General features: G+C 33.7%; 1 protein-coding gene across 3 annotated transcripts in view; it reads left to right on the top strand.

Moving 5' to 3' along the window:
* LOC135925196 (CCR4-NOT transcription complex subunit 1-like) overlaps nucleotides 1-15,472 on the top strand; it is a 55,765-nt gene extending 40,293 nt beyond the window's left edge. For all 3 annotated transcript variants that reach the window (XM_065460410.1, XM_065460412.1, XM_065460411.1), the window contains exons 38-55: nucleotides 4,099-4,251; nucleotides 4,550-4,693; nucleotides 5,681-5,860; nucleotides 6,387-6,547; nucleotides 7,057-7,165; nucleotides 7,525-7,736; nucleotides 8,216-8,415; nucleotides 8,515-8,720; nucleotides 8,861-9,172; nucleotides 9,943-10,115; nucleotides 10,270-10,387; nucleotides 10,890-10,991; nucleotides 11,148-11,429; nucleotides 12,140-12,208; nucleotides 12,865-13,045; nucleotides 13,112-13,244; nucleotides 13,793-13,927; nucleotides 15,147-15,472. In XM_065460410.1, coding sequence (XP_065316482.1) covers nucleotides 4,099-4,251; nucleotides 4,550-4,693; nucleotides 5,681-5,860; nucleotides 6,387-6,547; nucleotides 7,057-7,165; nucleotides 7,525-7,736; nucleotides 8,216-8,415; nucleotides 8,515-8,720; nucleotides 8,861-9,172; nucleotides 9,943-10,115; nucleotides 10,270-10,387; nucleotides 10,890-10,991; nucleotides 11,148-11,429; nucleotides 12,140-12,208; nucleotides 12,865-13,045; nucleotides 13,112-13,244; nucleotides 13,793-13,927; nucleotides 15,147-15,273 — 2,997 coding nt within the window. In that variant the 3' untranslated portion in view covers nucleotides 15,274-15,472. The remainder of the gene's footprint in view (nucleotides 1-4,098; nucleotides 4,252-4,549; nucleotides 4,694-5,680; nucleotides 5,861-6,386; nucleotides 6,548-7,056; nucleotides 7,166-7,524; nucleotides 7,737-8,215; nucleotides 8,416-8,514; nucleotides 8,721-8,860; nucleotides 9,173-9,942; nucleotides 10,116-10,269; nucleotides 10,388-10,889; nucleotides 10,992-11,147; nucleotides 11,430-12,139; nucleotides 12,209-12,864; nucleotides 13,046-13,111; nucleotides 13,245-13,792; nucleotides 13,928-15,146) is intronic.
* Nucleotides 15,473-16,310: the final 838 nt, after the last annotated feature.

A 16,310-nucleotide genomic window follows, 5' to 3' on the forward strand; every position in this document is an offset into this window, starting at 1 on the left:
AATGAAACTTTTTCCATGGAAACATTAAAAGATAATATAGCTTATTTCAATCCTCAGGACAATTGTGTCGGGGAAAATTTCTTAAATATAGATGGCAGTTGTGTTGTTAAATTACCTAACTTTGAGACCATTTCTATTGTGGCTTAGTCAAACCTTTAGCCTAAGTTGAGTCTCAGCTTGAAAATTGATTCGAATATGTTTATTAAAAACATGGCCACGCTGTTTTATAGTTGACCAAAATTAGGTGGTTTAACAACACTAGACAGAATAAAGGGGATATATGAGGAACAGTTACAAAGGATTAGTGAGACAATAATACAAATAAGTATAATGAGAGAGACAAATTACCAAAAGGAGAAGATAATATCAAACATAATGTAACAGTAAAGACATATCCTCATATTTTTGAATATGTCTTCGGCTGAAAAATTAAATTTCAAGAGATATCCTTTTGTTAGCATGCGACAACATCATCAACACCAGGAAGAATAACAATAATTATTTTAAGGGAAAACACACGGAGTAACTTAAAATTAATAGAGAAATCGTCAAAGTGTTTGAAAGATCCTAATCCTTTAGCAAGCACTATGTCTCTACTTTATCTATCAAATATCCATTGTGCGTCTATAAAGAAAAGGGCTATAGCTCAAGATGTTCCCAAAAAATTTCTTTGTAAAAACTAAAAGCAATCCCGAAAAGATGGGCACACATTACCATGGTAGGATATTATGCGTAAAGGATATTGTAGATTGTTGGGTACAAAGTGTTTTGCCAGATGAAAACGTTATTAAAACTATCAAAATGTTGTTTAATTTGCATAAAAAAAGAAGTAGAGTTGTATTATTCATTAAATTGGTAAAATTCATTTATAAAATATGGCCAACTCTTGAAATTTAATTTTTCAGCCAAAGACATATTTAAAATATAAGGATATGTTTTTACTGTTACATTATGTTCGATATTATCTTCTCCTTTTGGTAATTTGTCTCCCCCATTATATTTATTTGTATTATCGTCACTAATCCTTCGTAGTTGTTCCCCATATATCCCCTTTATTCTGTCATCTATATTTAAGAATTTTTCCTCGCCACAGTTGCCCTGAGAATTGAAGTACGCTATCTTACCTTTTAATGTTTCCATGGCAAAAGTTTCATTATCTGGCATACTAAAAGTATTATCATTTAGTACCTCCTTCCAATTCCCAACATACAAAATCTTTCATTACTTTTATACCCTTACTACTAATTTTAACCTCATCCCCTACTTTCATATTACCCTGAGTATTATATTCCCTTTCATTGATTGATAGGAAAACTATATCTCCTAGAGACATACACGACCTCTCCCCAATTAACATTTCGATCTCTCAAAAGGGCATCTAGATAAGCTGCCTTGGTAAGTTGATCACGCCTAGAGTATCAATATCATTTTCCTAGATAATGATCTCCCACCGGAGAATCAATATCGATGGATCTCTGACCGGAGTATCGCTATCGAGTTCATTGTGCCTTGATCTCCCACCGGAACATCAATATCGATGGAGTATCGTTATCGAGCCATTGTGTCTTGATCTCCCACCGGAACATCAATATCGATGGATCTTGCCTTCCAAGCAGCAGATCCGGGTTCGAATCCCGGGTTTTGCCAGCAAATTATTATATCTTAGTTATAATGGAATGTGGAATTTATGGTTCCGCGGGCGGAATTCCAATATAATAATTTTCCGTACCAAAATATTAATTATTTCTTTATTCAAATTTAAAATTAAATTCAAAACTTTCGTATAAAAAATATACAATTATTTTATTTAATTTGTAATTAAATCCAAAAACTTTTTTTTTATCGTATAAAAAAAATATTATAATATCTTTCATTTTCCCTTTTCCTTCGAACATACTATTCAAAAAACGTTATTCATTTTTCAAAATACACAACACTCTCCAACATCAATCACCATATCTCTCTCTCATACACTCCTAATTACAACATCTCCCCTCCTTTACATTACTCTCTTGGCCCCAATCGATCTTGATGTCTACAGTATACTATTCCATTGTCATCTTTAACCATGTATTTGACATTGCCAATTATTTCTCCCACCTTTCCCATGGTCCATTTGAATTTTTCCTTGAACATTAAAAAAATACGTATTTCTTGTCCCAGGAAAAATTTACTAGATTTCACTACACATCCAACCTTTTCATTTTCTCCTTCCTTTAACGAATCCAGCATTAAAAATGTCCTTCCTCACAAAAATTTTTCCGCTGGAGAACCATCTTCATTCCTGCTATTGTAAAACAATTGCGATGACCATCTTTCACCATCACCATAGGGAGGAATTACATCATAGATTGGAGTTTCTAAAATTTGACCAGTAGTTTTGTCAATCAGCATTCATCCTGAGATTTTTTATATCGTACTTTAAATATTCTTATTCAGAAACAATCTTCCTATTTTGTAGCCAGGTTTAATATTTGGGTTCACTCTTCTAAAAAAAATCATTCCGAGCACAATTTACTATAGATTCAGGAAAACTTCTAACATAAGATCTTATTTCTTGGTTGGCTGCTGTTAAGTTTTTGGATGTTCAGCCAGCACCATATCTACAATATTCTGCCAACTCCTGTATCAATTCTGTTAACATTTTAACATCCGTAAAATTTGTTCCTAATAGAGTATTTTTGTGCCATTATGAATAAAAACTCCTCTCGTCTTTGAATTAAAAATTAACAGTTTCTTTTAATTGTAGTTGCAAATAAACACGTGAGCGACCTAAAAGTTCTGGAACAAATTCAGCCCACTCATGTTGCTCATCGAGCTAGCTCGATTCTCAATCAATTTTCACTCAAAATGGCGATTATTTTATCAATATTTCCTCTCTGATTTGCGCCATCTTCCCCGATTTGATCATTAACGTCCCGATGAATAATTGAGAAATTTTAAATATTTTCGTTAGTTCCACCAGGAAGCTGGATTTGCATTTCTGGATCCAATGATAGATCCTATGGCTTCAGCGCATTCGTGTCTAACCATACAATGCTCCCGTTTTATCGCTAAGCCTTTCTTTTAGTGGCAAAAAGTCGACCCATAACGAAGGCTAGCTCGTGCTTTAATAAGTAAGACTGACTATTTTTATGATCGGCTAAAACCTGTGCTTATTTCAACTGCATCATCAGTCCCAATGTCCTTGAGAGTGAAAAGAGCTTTGTACCTATCATACAAATTTGCTTCAGGGTCCTTCAAAATTCTTTCGCTCATTGTTAGTAAGTTAGATGGGGTCGAAATTATCTGGATTCAGGGAGGAAATCCGATTGCAAAGATGGAGTTGGGCCAATAGTATCGTAAGATATGATAAGAGCCATCGTAAGAAAAGGAAAGATTCTTTGCGCTATTGTTTCTCTTTGCATTCAACCAAGAAAATCTTATAAGAGCTAGGTAACACGTTTCTTCTATTAACAGAAGCATTTTTTCGTGCAAGTCCAATTTCTTGTAGTATTTTAATTTCAAGATAATCCGATTTTTTTATTATCTTCAATATCTCGCAACCTTGTTATCGCTTCTTGAGGCCTTGGAACTTCTTCCTTCTTCCATGAGTTTATTAGGTATACTCATTTGTCTTCTGATATATACACATTGGCTTTTACTCCACTTTATATATTGTTAATGGTATGACGGAAACAAACAGAATGGATAAGTGTATATAACAAATATTAGGAAATTATCGTATATAATTATTATATTTATCAGCATTATAAAACATGTAACAAAATATCCATATATATATAATCATTAGTAAACTTAATAAAATCCTAATTACCACAACCTGGTAAGTATGTGTTCAAAGAGAAATTATATGGATGATCACTCCTGTTTGCGTAAATGTGAAAAGGGTCAAATATTTAAGCTCAGGTCCCTTAACGGATTCCGTTATCGCGATCATCTAACCCTTCTATCGCCCGCCCCAAGTCTCGGCTTGGAAGACCGTTTCACGCCCCCCACGTCTTCTGATCACTCCCATTATCCTCCTCCCATTTAGATAAATCACTATCGATTCTTAACGTTGCCAACTAAATTTTCTTTTATTCATTATCTGGAAAGATGGGCGGAGCTAGCCCCAACCAATCCCTGGTTTACGACGTATTTTCCCGCAATATTCCCGGGTTCCTTTCCAACAGCTCCCTTTCAAACGCGACCTCGTCTTTCAACAACGGGCCGCCACAGAAATCGTCGCAAGCTAGTGCCATGCCCGGGGTAAAATTAATCGGATAACTTTTTTTTATCGACGTTATTTTTTTTCCCCCACAAATGTAACGCCGTTACATAATATCGTTACCCTTTTTATTTATATATATTAGTACTAGAGCCCTGCAAAATCTCTTTTTTTCCGACCCGTATTTAAACCCGCTTTCCCGTGTAAGTGTAAGGTAATCCCAACTACTTTATAATTTTTAAATATTAACCTACATTTTTAAAAATAGAATATTAGAATCTTCCAGAACAATTAGGAAAAAAACATTATATTAATTTTTTCATTTTGCCGTGTTCGCAGTTCCTAGACACCCGCCCAAACGAGCCAGAGAACGCCTACCTTCTTAGGGCCCATCCTGCCCCGTCCGGTATATTGGTCAAGCTGAGCGACGAGCTCGATAAACGACTAAGTCACATGGGTATTCAGAGCGATGCCATATCCGAGGTTTTTTAAAAAAAAAATCTCTCCTTTTAAAGCGTATAGTGTTAGAGGTAGCATTGTTAAAAAAAAGCCCTATTAAAGATTATAACCAAGGAGATTCGTGCTCACAAGATGGCTACAAATGTTTGAACAGCTGTTTGCCAAATTTCGAGGTTTGCACAATATTATTCTCTGGGCTAAAATCTTGATCGGGCCATTTTCTTTAAAACCGACCCGAATCAGAACTATTTAACAACGGGGTTAGGGTTAGGTATGAAAAAAAAAATACAAGTTTTTTTTTTTTGATTTTGATATTTCAATTTTTTATTTTTTACATTGCGCCATCTCTTCTTTCTTTCTTTCTTTCTTTCTTTCTTTCTTTCTAGTGTTTTTTGAACGGCTCAATTTGAGTCGATTTTTTAAAACGGCTAACTCAATATTTTAGCCAGAATAATATTGTTGCGTTAGCCGCGAGATTTCGCTAATAGATGTATAAACCTTTGTTTTTGTACCCATCTATGGGGAAAATCTTCATGCTTACGTAATATTTTTGTGGATAAAAATATTGAGTTAGCCGTTTTAAAAAAAAAATTGGTTTAAAACGAACCTTTTTACAACACTAATTTCAATCTTTAATGGGAAATATCCCCAGATTTTAAGTATAACCAGTTTTTTTTACATTTCCTGGCGTTTTTTTTGTCTAAATAAAAGTTTCTTTTTAACCCCGTGCCATTAAAAATGGGTACGAATGCTTTCGATGATAAAAGATAGGATGATACTTACTAATCAACATTTGAAATCGTTTTAGGAAAGGGGCCCTGATCCTAGGTCGGCTTAATTGCTTTTTGGTATAGGCTAAAAAAAGTATTTTGGTTCAGGATCTTTTATTTTAAATATTTGGTGGCATTGCTATTTTTTTTTGTGTTTTATTCTCGTTTTTTTTGGCTATTAAGTCTATACTTTAAAGACGACTCTATAACTTCTATACAATTATTTTATATATATATAAAGTACACAAGTCCCAACCGTCTTTACACATCTGCTCCTCTTAGATCGGTCATACAGCTATCCCTCGTGATAAGGAATCTAGCATCTGGATTAACCGGGATGAAGGACTTTTCCAACATTAATGAACCTGGCAGTAAGCTCAGTAATTCTGCCATGGCCGGCATTCAAAACCTTATTCACAAAGTTTACAAATCACATTTTTTTTCTTTATTTTTTTTTTGACTAGTTGTATATTCAAAAAATGGACAACTTGAGTAGCTATTGAGTAATATGAAATTAATATTTTTTCCCAAACCAACTTTTTGGATGAGATTAAGGGGGCTAAAAAGTCTTATAGACCTATGAAAAATGGAAATAAATTGTTAAAAATTATGTTACAAAAATATAAAATGTTAAGCGTATTTAGAAACCAAGCTGTTACAAATCAGCCCGTGACATGCCATTTTGTTTTCCCATATGATTTTGTTATAGACGTGACCATTCTCTAGATTCTTTTTCAGATCGAAAACTCTTACCTATTTTTCACTGGCTGAGTTCGCATCGAGCACATAACCAGAAAATTTAAAACACTTTTATGTTAAAATAGTAGAGCACCACATCGGACCTATTTTCACGCGTTAGGTCGGTTAAGATTCGGTCCGCCCAAGTCGCACTTTGTGTGGACCAGGCATGTCCGGTTATTATATATATATTTTTTTTATTTATCAAGTGCATTGACGGTCTGGTCCAATGTTGTAACAGCTCCGCGAGACTTCAGGGCAAGCACGATGAATCGCTAGCTAAGTTGAGGGATGCTCACGTTTTGGTTCTCAAGACGCTGCAAGACCCTAGAACCTTCGGACCCCAGTGGGTTAACAAGCACGTCACCAAGTTAGTTTTTTATATATATCTGAGTCAATCAGAGTGTAGTAAAAATCGTTCCACTATGAGCCTATTTTTGTAAGCTGGCGAACCTAATATTTTTGACAAAAATTTTTTACCCGCGCTTCTAGATTTCGCTAACAGATGTTCGAACGTTATGCTATCATATGAGTCGAATTTTTAGGTTCGCTCGAAATTATTTTTGTGGATTAAAAAATGGGCTCAAAAGGTAGCGATTTTACAATACTAGAGAACTGTTGATTTTTAGGGTGATATCAACCAGATCAAATCAGATTAAAAGGGTAAAAATGTGAAATTTAAAGATTATTACCTTTTTTATAAAAGAATTACATCGGCCGTCTTGTATAATATGCTACTTCACGCTTTTGGTTTCCTATGTAAAGTAGAGAAAAGGCTACTTATTGAGCCCCAGTAGTTCTGTAGAAATAATATTAAAGGGGTCAATCCGGCATAATCATACATGTCTTGCATTTAAAAAAAATAATTAAACCGACAAGGTATTTGGTGGAAAATAAAGATGATATCGGCTTCGATCTGGAGCTAATAACCGTCCTCTACAACGATCGATTGCTGAACGCTTCTATGTACGACTCCTTTTTGTCGCAAGTATACTGCACGATTTAACAACATTGCGTCTAATAGTTCAATTATAACTGTATCTAATAACATGTGTGTACTCGAACGAAGTGGTGATCTTAGAGTCTCAGCCCCGAGACACCGGACCACAGCCCTGGCCCAGTTCCTAGAATTTCGATTCGGTTAGAATTACGGGTCTGGGTCATGGCTTTCATTAGAGTTAGCCGATTATCGCAACGAAATAAAAATGGCTATCTCTCAGTCATTCAATAAATGCTATAACGTTTAATTAACAATCCAACACTTTCTTGCCTAATTAGAAAGAAGCTTAAAAACCCATTTTATTAGTATGTAATTTAATTCATTTTACCTCTCCCAAAACAAAAAAGTGTCTTGAAAATACCATGGACCACGGCATTTATAATGCCAATAATAGCAGCAGCGGGGCTAAGGCCATCAGTTACGTCATCAAACTCGTCAACAAATTTTGCGTGAACGAAAGAGAAAATTATCCGCTCACCGATTCTGATCTTTACAAGACGATCGATGCCCTGGCTAATTTATCCCACGGAACCAGGCACAATATCCCCCTATTTTACGAGTATTTGATTTTTTTTTAAAAAATTTGCGGTAATTCTCATTGGAAAAAAGGAGTGAAGGAAAGGGGGGGGCAGGAGAAACTAAAGTTAGATGATTGCTCCAGAAATCGAGTGTTAGGCTCAAGTTCTTAGTTTATGTTTACGGGGGTTTTTTTTTATCGACAACCGGGGATGCGAATATCTAGGTTAGGTTCTACCAGAAATAACTCAATGATTCGTACAGAAATTCCCTGAAAATTACTTGATTCAAGTTTTTAAATAAGTTTATTAGACGATATATATAAAAAAAATTAATTTCTTAACGGTCTAATTGAAGTATTTTGAGAGAGGATTAGGTTCATTTTTTTTTTGAATAAATGACCCAAGGGCAACATCCAAAATGGAGACGAACCTATTTATTCGTAAAAATATGGGAGGACGATACAGGATTTTTCTTGAAAAGGGACTCCATTTTATTCATCCCATTTTTTTTTGTTGAAAGGTTACGCGAAACGCTCAACCACTTGACGGATCACTCCGACATAATATTCCTGGACTCGATTACGACCACCGGTAGCTCGCCTTCCCGTTCCGCCAAGGATTTCGCTAATTTGGGCAGCGATAAAGACCTATCTATTACGGTCTACGCTGCCATGTTCCATTCCGGCGTTTCCGCCGCCAAAGAATTCGACGACCCTATAGGTAATCTCGACCGTTTTAGAGGGTGCGATGTAATAGTTGTTAATTAGATTTTCTAAATGTTTAACATATGAATTGATTTTTTTTTCATTTTTTTTGTAGGTTTGAGAGATCGGGTCGATTTCTTATACAAGGAATGGCTCGAAACGTATCGTTTTTACCTGGGGGCTGGTCCACTGTACCCCGGGTCACTATCTAACTCTACGAATGCCGCCAACTCCGAATTCAAAGCGTCGATGGGGGAAAAGGGCTCCGGTTGTGGTAGAAGAGTGGACATCGATTCTACCATCACCAATTTTATGATGCAGGTTTTTAAAAAAATAAATACGCGCGCAGATTTGGGACCCATATTTTATTGATTAATTGATCTGGACCGAACTTTTTTTGACTTCATTTTGAAATTTTGATTTCATCTACGAAAATTTTTGGTTTTATATACTTGTTCAAGATGCACCAACAAGGCATTTTTAAAACGGACGACCTGATAACGCGTTTCTTCCGCATCTGTACCGACATCTGCCTCGAGTCCTGTTACAAGAGCCTCCAAGAACCCGATCCCCGCAAGAATAGCAACAACGATATCGCTAGCGGGAAGGCCACGGAAAACGCGAATTTACTGGAAGAACGCGCGCGGTTGGACGTTCTGGGACTGAACAATTGCTACCAGCACATCGACGCGTATGTTAAGCTAATATCGCTGCTCATCAAGCACTCCAACCAGAGCCTTAACAATGGCACCCAAGTCAACCTCATGAATAAGGTTAGTAAATAGGCTTATCGAAATTTTACGAATATTGGAATAGAAAGCCAATCATAATTTTATTAAAAAAAATTGACGAATAACAAATTAGTAAATATTTAAATTATTCGGAAATATTAGTAATTTTTTTTTTTTGTAAATCCAAAATAATTTTAAATCGAATTTTTATTTATTTATGCAGTGTAATATTTTTTTTTTATTGTTTAAATTTTTTGTAATACCAAATATAAAACAAAAATTTAAATTGTATGATTTTATTCAAATCAGTTGTATGAGAGAAAATTTGCTCTTTTTCATCTTGTTAAGAACCAATTTTTGGTAGAAATAAATTTGACAGGAACATGTCATCTTAGAGAGGAGGAAATGTTTGAGAAAGAAATCTGCTGGCGAGGTAAACTCCTTTGGAGTATCCTGTAATGAGTTCTCTTTTTTTCCTTTCTTTCTTTCTTTCTTTCTTTCTTTCTTTCTTTCTTTCTTTCTTTCTTTCTTTCTTTCTTTCTTTCTTTCTTTCTTTCTTTCTTTCTTTCTTTCTTTCTTTCTTTCTTTCTTTCTTTCTTTCTTTCTTTCTTTCTCACTTGATAAAAACGAAATAAACAAAAAAAATATTTCCAGCGTCGTTTAAATTTGGTCATATTCAAAAATCTAAAACGATAAATTAAATCGCAAACGTATTTGCGTTTTTTAAATATGATGATTGGACGGATAGAGTCGTCCTAATTTGAACGATGCAAAGGGTATTTTGTAAAAAAAAAAATTCTTCCTATTAAAAGGTTTTGGGAATATTCGTTGGTCTGCTAGTTCAACATCACAGGTTTCCGCCAAGTCATAACGGGCGGTTTCAACCGGTCCCCTTTTACCGGCTGTTTTCCGTGCTTTACACCGAGATCGTGAGTATGCAAGCTTTGATGGAATCTCACGGAATCAATATAATCACCGCATTTTGGTTAGTAATTTTAAAATTAAATCTTCCCAATCCGATTTTTAACTATTCTCGTCATCCCCCCCCCCTTAATTATTTTACCCCGTTCACAAATACCCCCATAATGATATTCTCGCGTTTTTAATAAAAATTAATTTATTCCACACATTTTTATTAGCAACGCGTACCACGTCCTTAGGCCTAGCGAAGTTCCGGGTTTCGCCTTTTCCTGGCTAGAACTCATCGCTCACCGCACGTTCATCGCCAAAACCCTGACCTACCCTTCTCAATCCAAGGTGGTCTATACCTATTGATAAATTATATGTTTTGATTGTATATCGTATATTTAAAAAAATATTTTACAGAGTACAATTAATTATGCTGAGAAATAATTTTAAGCCTTGGCCTTGACATACATCATTTATCTTAGTCTAGAGCCATAAGACCACATTAAATCTTTCCAATTTGACTTGTATAATTCAGAGTTGTTGAAGGATCTAGATACAAGTATCTAAATCCTAGTATCTAGATATAAAAATGTGGTATCTGTATCTGTAGTATCTAGATAGATTTTTGATTAAAATATCTGTATCCAGATATTATTTTAGACGATGTATCTGTATCTAGATCCATTTAAAAAGTATCTTTTAACAACTCTGGTATAATTTAATGGATGCTAGAAATGAACACGAGTATGGGATATAAATATAAGGGTTGTATTTTATATTTGCCAAGTATTAATATTTATTTTTTAGGTAATAATCTAATTTAATATTATATTTTTTTCTACTCTCAAAGATTTGGAATTATTACGCGCTCCTGCTGACCGACATGTTCAAATTTTTGGCGCCATTCTTGAGGAACGTCGATTTGCCAAGATCCCTTCTTTATTTCTACAACGTTAATAATTTATTTTTTCTTTTAAAAAAAAATATCGATTTTTTTTTAAAAGTTACTCGTATCTATGGGATCTTTGGTGCCATCGATTACATACCTTTTTTTTTTGTATGAAAGTGACATTGGGAAATTTAAAATTAAAATAACGCACAATTACAGGGTAGCCTACGCTTGCTTCTCGTGCTACTTCACGATTTTCCCGAATTCTTGTGCGACTTCCACTATGGCTTCTGCGATGCTATCCCGCCCCACTGCGTCCAAATGAGGAACCTTATTCTTTCGGCCTTCCCCCGCGACATGAGACTTCCGGACCCCTTTACCCCCAACCTGAAGGTGGACATGCTGCCCGAGATAGGGAACAGTCCCAAGCTGACTCCCCACTTGGACTTTGGCCGCATGGTCAACGATCATAGTCTCGAGAATCAAGGCGCTTTCAAGAAGGTTATATAGTGTAATTCGTTGCTTATATGCTAAATCTTTACTTTCTTTAATCAAAAATGGATTTTTCTCAAGATTAATGAGAATTGTTTCATTTGAACCGGTTTTTTAAATAACGGCCCTAATTCAAGTATTTTATCCAGAAAAATGATACCCAAGCCTGAGATTTTTCTCGTAGATGATACCGAAGGTTTGAACATTTATTATCCAAATCTCGGGATGGCTAAAATATTAATTAGACCCTATTTAAAAATCGGTCTCAAAATGAAGTGATTTTGCGTAAATACTCAAGATATCGTCTTGGGATAATGATCCGAATTACAAAACTAAATAGCTGATGCGGATAGGTATTAGATCGACATCGATTGATACCTTCAATTTTAACCGATACCGGTTTCCGATCCCAGTTGATATCGGTTTTCGATAATTATTGGTGAATTTATATCTTTGCCCTCTATCTTCAATGAACATATTATACTACATTATTTATTATTGGGTCTCGGTTGCTTCCTTAGAAGCATTTCTATACCGACGAGACAATAGTCATAATAATTTTTTTGTATTTTCTTATCTGAAATATATTTTAATTATTCATTTTATTATTTTTTGGAGACCGCTAACGATTGACGGTGGAGGTCACACGCTCCATCGATTATAAGTTTGTCTGGTTTTTATATGATGTTTTTTTAACCCTCAAAAAAAAATTAATCAAGTGTTTGGACATTTATCTCAAGACTAGAAGTCCCGTGACATTCTTGACAGATATTCGATCAAATTTGCAGGTTTAAAAAAAAATATGACATTTTTTTTCCGTAATTTTTTTTATCATTGTTGTTTTGGAATGTGATTTGCGCGCTACGTTGTTAAACGGCTAAACCCAAAGATTTTAGCCAAAAAATGTTATTGAAGATGTCCAAACCTTTCTTCCATCTATATGCAAAATCTCCAAGTGTGCATATAATATTTATGGCTAAAATATTGGGTTGGTTCGTTTTACACTAGTTACAAAACCATAAACTTTTTTTTGACACTTTAATTTCTTAGATACCTTATGGTCATAAAACATGAGTTGTATAAAAAAAAAATAAGTGCTTAAAAATAAAATTATTTCGATTAAGTTATTTTTTAATGAATAATGAAGAAAAAAAAGTATTATTTATTGGATGATATGTATCATTTTGGGTAAAAAAGTATTTCACCTGTCCTATAAATATAAATTAATCTAAATTTCTCCCTTCCCCCCCCCCACCTTCTTTTTATTGAGAGTATTTTTTTTTTAAATTATTTCGTAACGAATCATGAATCAGCTGATCCTTCGTAACGCGATTGATATTAATTATTCATATTCCCTAATTTTGGCGCGAGTCTGATTTAATAAAAATATTTTGTTATTTTTAAAATTAAAATGCGCTACGCTCAATAAAAAAACAAAATTAAGGCCGCTCCCAGTGCGGGTTCCCATTACAATATCCCCTTGCTGAACGCCTTGGTTCTGTACGTGGGTACGCAAGCCATATCTTCCATTCAAAACAAGGGGCTAACCCCGGGTCTTACGACTATAACCCATTCGGCCCACATGGATATTTTTCAGAATCTAGCGGTTGGTTTGGACTCGGAAGGTATTTTTTTTTAAATACCCCCATTGCTATTTTAAATAATTTGGGGGATAACCCCCTTATCCATAGGTCGCTACCTGTTTCTCAACGCCATAGCCAATCAATTGCGGTACCCCAATAGCCACACCCATTATTTTAGTTGTATCCTGCTGCATTTATTCGCCGAGGCTAACACGGAGGCCATACAGGAACAAATCACCAGGTTATAAATTCTCTCTAAATTTAAATATATTTTGGTTGGGCGTCATTTCCTGCAAAACTTTTCCAGCCATTGGCGATACCGGGCAAAAGCGTAATTTCGCGCGATATGAATAAAATATTCGTAGAAATATTATTTCTCTACTAGCTACAATTTGATTGGTAGAAAATAAAATCTAAATTTTTACTCGAGCCCATATACTTGTTCCAGAAAATTTGAGTATATGCTCGATTTAACAATTGGTGAGCTCTTGTCACATATAGAGTAACCACCAACCACACGTAAGGTCCTTTTATATAGCATGTCCTTAAATTTAGGTTGGATTAAATTGATAATGATAGCTTAAGGGGAGTTATCTTTTATTCTGTCTTATTTTCGTGAATAAACACTAAAACAAAAATATTTTATTTTGAGGAATTATTCTTTTGCTCTAAATCGACATTGGCCGATGATCGCTTTAGCTGAAATGACTTGATAGTTGGATACTTCTTTAATATAAACTAAATAATCTATTTCCTTGAAATTTATGTGATATAATCCTACGAAAACAGAGTACTATTAGAGAGGCTTATAGTGAACAGACCCCACCCTTGGGGACTTTTGATAACCTTCATCGAGCTTATCAAGAATTCTTCGTTCAATTTTTGGCAACACGACTTTGTCAGATGCGCTCCCGAGATCGAAAAGTAACTTGTTATTATGCGATAAACAGTTATAACCCTTTTCTATTTTAACCTAAAACTCAGATATAACTTATCTAACTTATTATTTATTTTTTTGGAATTTAAATGTATAATTTTTATTTTTCTTTTTCTTATTTTTTTTTTCAACTTCTTGAAACTTCAAACTTGAATTTTTTCGACAAAAATGAATAATTATTTATTTTGTTTATTTTTTTTCACTTTCAACGATAAACATTAAAAAGAAATCGATAAACATTATTTATTTTAAAAAAAAAACTATTAAAATTATAATTAAATCAATGACATAATATAATACCTAGACTGACGATTCATTTCATGACAATGCATTTTTTTAAGCGTCGGTTAAAAGCAAATCAGCTGGATCCGCCATTTTGGTGACGCATATATTAATTATTATCATGTTAAAAACTACTATTATAAATTGATAACTTGCTTCCCTTATTATCTCGATGATCCGGTAATTCTTTAATAAAGTTTGCATTCAGATATAGGAATAAATTAGGCTCCTGTAACCAAGATGGCGTCTCCAGCTGATTTGCATTTTGATGTACACTTTCAATGAACGAATCGTGAGTCTAGGTATTATACATGTCATTGAAATTAAATAAACATATACATTTTATCATTATTCGACCAATCATATCAATGACAAACATTGTTAACCTGATTCAACTTAAAAACCGAACGCTTTCATCAAAAAATAATAAAATAAACGGAAATCAATGACAGCGGTTCGTTCCTTTTTTGAGCGGACCGCAACCCTGACCTGTCCTTTTACTTTTTTATTAATGTTTTAAGTTTATGTAATTTTATTTTTTATATATTAATGATCGTGTCAAAGAAGCATTTTTAACTATAAAGTCCCAATAATTAAGAATTGAATTAGACTTTAAAAAATAAATAACAATCAAAAGATAGATCCCGGATATGTTTTTTTAATATTTATGACCGCGGTCTGGATCGGTTTTTTTAAAGACCGTGTTCCGGTCGAAGTGCATGGGTCCGGACCAAAGACCACTTCTTGATCTTCGCTACTCCTTCCATCATTTTTTTTCTTTCTTTCAAAAAAAAACTGACTTTAACTTTTACGACATTTATATGATTGATAAGAATTTTGTAAAAAAAATTAATTTACAGGACATACAATTCTAAATATTTATAGATATACATTAAAATAATTTTATTTTCGTCCTTTTTTAAGATTATTCGATTCGGTGTCTAAATCCTGTATGCAGTCTAAACCAACTCCTCCCCTGTCTGCTCAGCATTTAACTCTTAGCAATCAGCTCAAAAACGAACCCAACAAAACCAATTCACAAACATCTTGAATTCATTATATTTTTTTTCTAATATTTTTCGACAAATTTTTAAAGATATATATTAATTTGGATAAATAATTTATTATGTGTTATATTTTTATTTCGAATGTATTTATTAACTTTTATTTAGTATGACCTTTATGGGCGATTTACAAATTTTATCTTGATTTTAATTTTTTTATGACTTCATAATTAACCACTCTCAGCCCTTGTGACCTAGTTTAATTAATAAAATTTTGCAAAAATAGATTTCAACGTGAATTATGTCCTTTGATGTTATTATATATTAGTTTTAAAATATACTATCTTTCTGGATAGTTGATATATTAGGCTTCTGTGAAGCTTGATTAAACTTAAATATCTCACATATAAGATGAAAATTTTCAACAAAATATAAAGGGTGTAGTCAGGCGGCATATCAATTAGGATTTTTTGCTTATTAATTTTGTTACCATTACCATAAATCAAAGCTTTGCAAAAAACGTTACAAATTTTTGAATCTTTTAAAGCATCTGACCGATCAAATTTCTTGGCTGTTGGGGCTTCCTTCATCTTTACTCGGAGGATAAATTTGATCCTTGGTTAGGTTGAACTCGCTTTTCGCTGGTTAAGAAAAAGATATTATTTTTTTATTGTCTTTTATTTAAAACTTAATCTTATTAAAATAGATCGAGAAAAATCGCGCAACATGCCTATGAGGCATTAGATTAGATATAAGAAGTAGAGATCCGCTATTGGCGATTTTTTTTAGCCAATAAGCTCACTCGCTCTTTTGAATTTTTTTTAACCCGCCAAACCAACTTATAATTTTTTAGGGAAATATTTATCCGCCTGCCCACCCATTTATATATAAATTTGGTTTAACCCAGGCTAATGCTTAAAAATATTTTAATGGCTGGTTTTAGCTTTTTATTTAAATTAATGTATTACAAATTAAGCATAATATGAAATATTATAAAATAAAACTATTATAAATATGGAGCGTTATGATGATAATGCTATGATAAAATATGAAAAACATATGTTGCGTTTGCGGTGATTAGTTA

This window comes from Gordionus sp. m RMFG-2023, chromosome 2 (genome assembly GCF_954871325.1).
Source record: "Gordionus sp. m RMFG-2023 chromosome 2, tfGorSpeb1-WG-v2, whole genome shotgun sequence".
Classification (NCBI taxonomy): Eukaryota; Metazoa; Nematomorpha; class Gordioida; order Chordodea; family Parachordodidae; genus Gordionus; species Gordionus sp. m RMFG-2023.